Source organism: Corticium candelabrum, chromosome 2 (genome assembly GCF_963422355.1).
Source record: "Corticium candelabrum chromosome 2, ooCorCand1.1, whole genome shotgun sequence".
Classification (NCBI taxonomy): Eukaryota; Metazoa; Porifera; class Homoscleromorpha; order Homosclerophorida; family Plakinidae; genus Corticium; species Corticium candelabrum.
In genome coordinates, this window is record NC_085086.1 from 1803062 (window position 1) to 1813061 (window position 10000).

A 10000-nucleotide genomic window follows, 5' to 3' on the forward strand; every position below is an offset into this window, starting at 1 on the left:
TGTGTCTGTCTGTCTGTTTGTCTGTCAGTGTGTCTGTCTGTCTGTCAGTGAGTCTGTCTGTCTGTCAGTGTGTCTGTCTGTCTGTGTGTCAGTGTGTCTGTCTGTCGGTGTGTCTGTCTGTTTGTTTGTCTGTTTGTTTGTCTGTGTTTTTGTTTGTCTGTCTGTCAGTTTGTCTGTCAGTGTGTTCATCTGTCTGTCAGTGTGTCTGTCTGTCAGTGTGCAAGCCTGTCTGTCTGTCAATATGTCTGTCTGTCTGTCAGTGTGTCTGTCTGTCTGTTTCTGTGTCAGTGTGTATGTCTATCTGTCAGTGTGTCTGTCAGTTTGTCTATCAGTGTGTCTGTCTGTTTGTGTGTCTGTCCTTTTGTCTGTCAATGTGCGTTTGTGTCTGTCAGTGTGTGTGTTCGTCTGTCTGTCAGTGAGTCTGACATTCTCTCTGTCTGTTTGTTTGTCTGTCTGTCTGTTTGTCTGTCAGTTTGTCTTTCCATGAGTCAGTCAGTGTCTGTCCGTCTGGTAGTGTGTTTGTCTGTTTGTCTGTCTGTCTCTCTGTCTGTCTGTCTGTTTTTCTGTTGGTGTGTTTATCTGTCTGTGTGTCTGTCTGTCAGTGTGTCTGTCTCTCTGTCTCTCCGTCTGCTTATATCTCTGTCTGTTTGTCTGTTTGTTTGTCTGTCTGTGTGTCAGTTTGTTTGTCTGTCTGTCTTTTTGTCTGTCAGTTTGTCTGTCAGTGTGTCTATCTGTCTGTCAGTGTGTCTGTCCGTCAGTGAGTGCATCTGTCTGTTTGTCTGTCAGTAAGTCTGTCTATCTGTCAGTGTGTTTGCCCGTCTCTCTGTTTGTTTGTCTGTTGGTCTGTTTATCTGTCAGTGTGTCTATCTGTCTGTTTGTCTGTCAGTAAGTCTGTCTATCTGTCAGTGTGTTTGCCCGTCTCTCTGTTTGTTTGTCTGTTGGTCTGTTTATCTGTCAGTGTGTCTATCTTTCTGTTTGTCTGTCAGTGTGTCTGTCTGTCTGTCTGTCAGTGTCTGTCTGTCAGTGTGTCTGTCTGTCAGGGTGTTGTCTGTCAGTGTGTATGTCTGTCTGATTGCTTTCTTATTATAATTTTCTGTTATTGTAGATTGGCCGGACAGCATTGCATTGGGCTGCTACCAGCAATCAATCCAAAGTTGTTCGTATTCTGTTAGAGAATGGCTGTAATAGCAACTTAAAAGACAATGTAAGACATGTTGATGTGAATGTGAATGATAATATTTGTATCTAGGATCCATGGCCCGTCCTTCGTACGAGCAAGGAACTGCAGTGCAAAGATAGGTCCGTAGACACGTCACGTGCAGTCTTTGTTGCGAGGTCCCGGATGTGCTGAATGAATTCGAAATTTGCTCTTCGCGCTTGTTTCGATAGAAATCGACACACTGGCCGTGTAGCGGTTACTGCAGAAAACGTGTAGGTTGGATTTGGTGCAAATGCAATCAGAATTTAGAGAGAAACGAAAGCGCTAGAAGAGTAAGTTTCGTCAGCAAGAGATATTCGATTGCTTGAAGCTTTGCGAAGGACAACGTTGCATACAGTTTACACAGGACTGGTGTGGGCGTGTGTTCTAACGAACTGGAATGTGTAGCGTTTGCGTCATCGAGAAATTTTACGCGTAGGTCGATCCCTCGAGAGGGGCCTTTGTGCATATGTTTTTTGCAAACCTTCCCCTGTGCGTGCTGAGTGTGATTGCTGATTTCGGTTGCGAACGGACAAAAGACGTGGCCGCCAAACGCGAACACCCACACACGGACAGACAATTTGAGCTTTATATATTAGATCATTGTATTGTGAATTTGGTGTACATGGTGTTAGCACAGCTTTAGCTACTAGTCAGGGTTCTAGCCAGGCATGCTAAGGTGTAGCGGCCCGCTTTGTCTTCAGAAGTACCCTCTACGCCTTCCACATATGTCTACACGTTCAGAGCTGACTGCTACACCTCCAATACTGGCTACACATGTAGTAGGTACCATAGACTACACCTGCATCTACACTTCCAATATAGATTAATTTATATCAACAAATTGTTAGTAAATAATAAATAAATAATTTGCATACAGTTAATTAGCCTCCAACTTACAGAGCAGAGAGCGTGCGAACTCTAGTCTGAACCACAACGCTGCTAAAATGATTTCGGAAGTTCTTATGAAAAGTGATGCTAAATGGTAGTCTAACAGCGTAGGATTGTTTTACCTAGATCAACATATCATTTGTAAATGCCATGAGATCTCACAAATGAAGAAGAGACGTTTGCAGTGTTTGCAGTGATATCTTGGTAGACGGCATGAAACCACGACTCTTTGATTCTTTGGCAGACCGCTAGCTACTCTAACTGCTCGACTAGCGAGACTACCATTAGACCAGTTGTCAAAGGTGATGGTCTAGCGACACTGCTGTGCATGTCTTCTCACCACAAGCTTGAGAAGATTGAAGAACTGAAACTAAAACTAAAACTAAGATGTGTGTGCACCAGAGTCTTCATCAGGGCTCTGGTGTGCACTTAGCCGCCCATGAGGATTTCACACGCATGCAATCAGCGTTAGTGCACTAAGCATAACCAATTATTGCTAAACCAATCAGAATTTACAACCGACATTCCGCTTCTAACGCGCTGATTGACTTGGAAGGCTATTTCCGAAATCATTTTAGTACCGTTCGGGTACAGACTAGAGTTCTCGTGCTCTCTGGTCTGTAAGTGTGAGGCTAACAATTAATTTATTTATAGAAATTAATTGTCTGTAAATTATTTATATTTTATTTATTTAATATTATTTATTAATAATATATTTATATAACTAATTGTATGCAGGTCATTTATTTATTATTTATGAATAATTTATTAATATAAATTAATTATATGCAAATTATTTATTTATAATTATTTTTTATACAGTACCTACTACTCATGTAGTAGGTACTGTACACTACACTTGCACACGTGCAGTTATATCTTTAGCATTGTATTGGTAATGAGAAACAGTTTAACTAGTAAATGCTTGGTTAGCATTGTGTTTGGCGAGCGATGGTGTTCTGCCTTTACCTATTCGCGTAACAATGGTTGCGTTACGTAGCAATAGTTTCTGTCAAACAACGCGTTGACTCAGGAAACAGACTTTCAGTTGCTCTTCTCTAGTATTTTGCGTTAAATTATCCGAATTCGGTGTTCAGTTATCCTACTCAGGCGTTCAATTATCCGATTCATGCGTTCAATTATTCATTGCTTATCGCTGTTGTGCAGTATCATGGAAAACTGAATAACTTACATAGTCTGCGGTTGGGCAGCTGCTCAAATATCATCATTCATCAGCTGTATAGACGCAATAATTTGTAGACTTTTAGTTGCTCTTTTATAGTATTTTGCGTTCAGTTATACGAATCCGTTGGTCAATTATCCGAATTGGGCGTTCATTTACCCGTTGCCAGGGGCTGTTGTGCAATATCATGGAAAACTGAATAACTTACCTAGTCTGCGGTTGGGCAGCTGCTTAGACATCATCATTCATCAGCTGTCTAGTCGCAATAATTTTGTAATTAATCTTGACTTTAGTGTAAATATTTAGTAAGTGTTGTACGATAATTTCTTTTGCACTAATCTTGGTGTCCCACGTTCCCGCGGATGTCTAACTAAGCTGTTGTAAGTGAACTAAATCTACATATCTAGGAAGCCTACAACAACGCCTTGCTCCGTCAATCGTGATGTAATCCGCATACTTTGTAAACAGCGCGTCCTGCGTGATACCATGCAACAGTCCATCATGCGTTGTAGCAGGTTCCTAGCTAATCAAGAGCTCGAATTTTACTGCTTCGCCTTCTCACCTTTCTTGAATCAATCATTTATTGTTCAGCTGAAACGTGAGTGAGCATCATCGAAAGACGTCATGAAAGAAATGTGCGCGGTTTGACTTGACGTATCAGACTGAAACAATTATTTCTATACATTTAGTACTTCTAAGACAGAACATCGGATAATTGAATACCTGAGTCGGATAATTGAATGCCTGAATGGGATAACTGAACGCCCAATTTGGATAACTGATTGCCTGAATCGGATAATTGAACGCAAAATACTCTAGTTGTCTTCAATTTTTCATTCACGCTTCAATTGTCTCACTCGTTTATTAGCTGAGATAGGCGCGTAACAATGGTCGCGTAGTCACGTGATAATGGTTGCGTCACAATAATTAAGCTACGAGCGTAAAAGAAGGACACCACAATAAGTGGTGGACTGCTTAGCGAGAAGCTCACTCTAAACGGGTTGAAATGACTTCCGGTCTGTCTGTCGGTATGTCTGTACCTATCTATCTATGTTTGTTTGTAAGCGTGTGTCACGGGGGGAGTTTGTCAGCCAATCAGCAGTCGTTTTGGGACGCTAAACGTAGGTGACGTAATACTAGCTTGTCAGCCTGAATCACTCTCGGGAATTTGTAGAGCCAATCAGCCGTCCTTTGGGACACCAACAATGGGTGACGTAACAATCCCGAGCACTATGACAGAAAAGCCGAATGTCGTAAACCTCCATTTTACGGTCAAACTGTCGTCAAACCGAGAAGCGCAGAGTAAACATCAGGTAATAGTTGTATGCGTTTGTTACTTTTTACAAGAGAATCGCAAAACAAGCGAATTCATCGTTCTACAAGAAGCCAAGCGAAGGTCCCATGAGACCATGCATGTGTCCGTTGCGCACGACCAACATGTCATCCGCGATCTTCAAGAGAGCAATATGTTTTGCTGTAAGTAAGTCTGATGATGAAAGATCGACGGCGTCTTGCAAGAAAGATTCGTAGGAAACGCTAACGCTGCTTTCTTCTGGATCTGGTCACTGCACGTCGCTTCACAGTATTTCTAGGAGACGTACGAGATCAATCTTTATCTAGCTATAGCTACGACGAATTATCATCGGAACGAAAGATGCTAGCAACGTACGGCTCGACGAAAGCACGATAATCTCGTCCACCTCGGTAGTTGGCTGCAAGTGATGCAAGATCGAGCGCTACAGAATTGAGAAAGAACGTGGACAACAAGCCCGCTCCGTGCAAGAATATATTTACAGGTGTAAGTAGGACTGATGATGAACGATCGACGTCGTCTTGCAAGAAAGATTCGTAGGAAACGTTGCGCTGCATGGTTCCTTCTGGATCCGGTCGCTATAACATACATGTCGCGCTTCAAAGTATTTCCTGTGCACGTACATCGATCTCTATCTACGACGAATTAATTTTAACGGAACGAAAGATGATAGCAACGGCTCAACGAAAGCGTGATAATCGTGTTCACCTCGAGTGATGCAAGAAAGAACGCTACATGCAGAATTGAGAAATAACGTAGATAACAAACTCGAGAGATGTAGCTGGCACGCATGCGCAGGTACTGAATTCTAAGTGTGGTGTGGGACATTGATGATATTTATTTGATTATCTTTACTCACATCAACGCATCCCTGGGTTTTCAAAGAATTATACAACCTAATGATTAATTAATGATAATGACAATAAATAGACAAAAGTTAATAAAATTTACAATATTCACAATAAACACACACACACACACACACACACACACACACACACACACACACACACACACACACACACACACACACACACACACACACACACACACACAGACACACACACAGACACAGACACAGACACGGATACACACACACACACACACACACACACACACACGCACACACGCACACACACACACACACACACACGCACACACACAAACACACACACACACACACACACACACACACACACACACACACACACACACATTAACACACACACACACACACACACACACACACACACACACACACACACACACACACACACACACACACACGCTCGTAGCTGTGAAGCGACGGTGTAAACACAGCTTCATTTACTAGTTTCTGTCAAAGTAACGCGCGGAAACTCAAAAAACAGACTTTCCTCTTCTTTTAGCTTTTCCTTTCCATCCCCTTTTGGCACGTATCAGTCTCCTTTGCTCTTTAGTCGCGTAAGGGTGTAAAATCGAGAGTCGTTTTACTCTTCTCGCCAAAAAATTACAATTAATTCGACCCCTCGAAAAGGGCCCTTACTTCAATTTTCGCGCATATGTTACGGAGTCAAAATTGCATTCATCTGGCATCGTCGTTTTGTTGATCCGTCTTTCCGTTTTGCCGTAAATCTATATGACAAGCGCTGACGTACGCATATAAATATATAAATATATAAATATATAAATATATCTCGAGCTCAATTGACATGACAAGAGAGAGGCTCGCTTCGCTCGCCAATAAATATATAAATATACTAGTTAATGCTCGGTTAGCATTGTGTTTGGCGAGCGATGGTGTTCTATCTTTTACCTATTGAGTGATAATTCGTGTAACAATGGTTGCGTTACATGGCAATAGTTTCTGTCTAACAAACGCTGGAACTAAGGAAACAGACTTTCAGTTGCTCTTCTATAGTATTTGGCGTTCAATTATCCGAATTGGGCGTTCAATTATCCGATTCAGGCGCTCAATTATCCGTTGCTTACGGCTGTTGTGCAATATCATGGAAAACTGAATAACTTACATAGTCTGCGGTTGGGCAGCTGCTCAAATATCATCATTCATCAGCTGTCTAGACACAATAATTTGTAATTAATCTTGACTTTAGCGTGAATTTTTAGCGTGTGTTGTACGATATTTTTCTTTGCACTAATCTTGGTGTCCCACGTTTCCGCGGAGGTCTAACTAAACTGTTGTGAGCGAACTAAATCTACATATCTAGGAAGCCTACAACAACGGTTTTATCCCGTCAATCGTGGTGTAATTCCCATATTCTTGAATCAATCATTTATTGTTCAGCTGAAACGTGAGTGAGCATCATAGAAAGACGTCATGAAAGAAATGTGCGACTAAAATAATTATTTCTATATTTGGTACTTCTAATTAGGACAGAACATCGGATAATTGAATGCTCGAATCGGTTAACCGAACGCCCAATTCCGATAATTGCTTGCCTGAATGGGTTAACTGAACGCCGAGTTCGAATAATTGAACGCAAAATACTATAGTTGTCTTCAATTCTTCGTTCACGCTTCAATCGTCTCACTCGTTTACTGAGATAGTCACGTAACAATGATCGCATAGTCACGTGACAATGGTTGCGTAGCAATAATTTCTATCAAAGTAACGCGCGGAAACTCAAAAACAGACTTTTCTCCTTTTTTAGCTTTTCTTGTTTATTCCGTTTGTCACGAATCAGTCTCCTTTGCTCTTTAGTCGCGTAAGGGAACAAAATCGAGAGTCGTTTGACTCTTCTCGCCAACAAATTTTAATTATGTCGACCCCTGGAAAGGGGTCCTTAACTTCAATTTTTAACGCATATGTTACGGAGTCAAAATTGCATTCATCTGGCATCGTCGTTTTGTCGATTCGTCTTTCTATTTTGTCGTAAATCTATATGACAAGTGCTGACGTACGTATATAAATATATAAATAAAATATATCTCGAGCTCAATTGACATGACAAGAGAGAGGCTCGCTTCGCTCGTCAATTAAGTTAAGAATGTAATAGATACATCACTATCAGTCTGCTACTCAGTGTGATTTGTAGAGGCTACTCTCCCAAACCATCGGTAATTTTTTTAGAAATTTGCACAGACACTACATGCCACGCCCACGTACCAAATATATGTGGCACACACACACACAGCTTCTTTAAAAACTCCTGTCTATAACTCTGCTAGTTTATAGAAAATTCTATTTATTTTGTTTGATCTACAGTCAATACTCCAGCAGGTGACAAGAAACATATAAGTACTAGTAAATGCTCGGTTAGCATTGTGTTTGGCGAGCGATGGTGTTCAGTCTTTACCTATTCGCGTAACAATGGTTGCGTTACGTGGCAATAGTTTCTGTCAAACAAACGTGGAACTAAGGAAACAGACTTTCAGTTGCTCTTCTATAGTATTTGGCGTTCAATTATCCGAATTGGGGCGTTCAATTATCAGATTCAGACGTTCAATTATCCGTTGCTTACGGCTGTTGTGCAATATCATGGAAAACTGAATAACTTACATAGTCTGCGGTTGGGCAGCTGCTCAAATATCATCATTCATCAGCTGTCTAGACGCAATAATTTGTAGACTTTTAGTTGCTCTTTTATAGTATTTTGCGTTCAGTTAGACGAATCCGTTGGTCAATTATCCGAATTGGGAGTTCATTTACCCGTTGCCAGGGGCTGTTGTGCAATATCATGGAAAACTGAATAACATACCTAGTCTGCGGTTGGGCAGCTGCTTAGACATCATCATTCATCAGCTGTCTAGTCGCAATAATTTTGTAATTAATCTTGACTTTAGTGTAAATATTTAGTAAGTGTTGTACGATAATTTCTTTTGCACTAATCTTAGTGTCCCACGTTTCCGCGGATGTCTAACTAAGCTGTTGTGAGCGAACTAAATCTACATATCTAGGAAGCCTACAACAACGCCTTGCTCCGTCAATCGTGCTGTAATCCGCATACTTTCTAAACAGCGCGTCCTGCATGATACCATGCAACAGTCCATCATGCGTTGTATCAGGTTCCTAGCTAATCAAGAGCTCGAATTTCGCTACTTCGCCTTCTCACCTTTCTTGAATCAATCATTTATTGTTCAGCTGAAACGTGAGTGAGCATCATAGAAAGACGTCATGAAAGAAATGTGCGCGGTTTGACTTTACGTATCAGACTGAAACAATTATTTCTATAAATTTAGTACTTCTAAGACAGAACATCGGATAATTGAATACCTGAGTCAGATAATTGAATGCCCGAATGGGATAACTGAACGCCCAATTCGGATAACTGATTGCCTGAATCGGATAATTAAACGCAAAATACTCTAGTTGTCTTCAATTTTTCATTCACTCTTCAATTGTCTCACTCGTTTATTAGCTGAGATAGGCGCGTAACAATGGTCGCGTAGTCACGTGATAATGGTTGCGTCACAATAATTTCTGTCAAAGTAACGCGCGAAAACTCAAAAAACAGACTTTTCTCTTCTTTTAGCTTTTCTTTTCCATCCCGTTTGTCACGTATCAGTCTCCTTTGCTCTTTAGTCGCGTAAGGGAGCAAAATCGAGAGTCGTTTCACTCTTATCGCCAAGAAATTACAATTAAGTCGACCCCTCGAAAAGGGTCCTTTACTTCAATTTTAGCGCATATGTTACGGAGTCAAAATTGCATTCATCTGGCATCGTCGTTTTGTTGATCCGTCTTTCCGTTTTGCCGTAAATCCATATGACAAGTGCTGACGTACGCATATAAATATATAAATATATAAATATATAAATATATAAATATATAAATATATAAATATATAAATATATAAATATATAAATAAAATATATCTCGAGCTCAATTGACATGACAAGAGAGAGGCTCGCTTCGCTCGCCAATAAACTGGTGTATTATACATCTAATTTTATTATCATGTATTTTGATGTGTTAATATTAGAAGATGTTAATCATACTTGGATATTGTGTGTATTTGACAGGGTGGAGAAACAGCACTGGAAGTCGCTGTCAGATTGAATCACAAAGATGCTGTAGATGCAATCAAGGCATTCACTGTAAATTTCCCGTGTGTGTGTGTGTGTGTGTGTGTGTGTGTGTGTGTGTGTGTGTGTGTGTGTGTGTGTGTGTGTGTGTGTGTGTGTGGCGCGAGAGTAGAAACACCCGGGACTTTTGCTCATGATTTCAAGTACAGAAAGGGCACAGGGGTAATTCATTAGGCAAGGAACTCACACACATTTTCCTCTCTCAACTCAGGAGTATGAACGAGTACCTGGTCATTGACTGAGACTGAGCAAGATTGCTGGTTTGGCAGAACGGCACGCAACAGATGTGTACATGTGGGCGTGAGGTTCAGTCTTGAGGCTGCGCCAAAGTCAATGTCTTTGGATTCTCCTGCCAAGCACCTAAGCCCCAGAGGCCCCACCTAGAAATAGACTG

General features: G+C 41.0%; 1 protein-coding gene across 1 annotated transcript in view; it reads left to right on the plus strand.

Annotated features, from left to right (window-relative positions):
* LOC134198342 (palmitoyltransferase ZDHHC17-like) overlaps positions 1–10000 on the plus strand; it is a 17855-nt gene that overhangs the window by 1018 nt on the left and 6837 nt on the right. Inside the window, exons 4-5 of the mRNA XM_062667715.1 lie at positions 1106–1204; positions 9544–9618. Coding sequence (XP_062523699.1) covers positions 1106–1204; positions 9544–9618 — 174 coding nt within the window. The remainder of the gene's footprint in view (positions 1–1105; positions 1205–9543; positions 9619–10000) is intronic.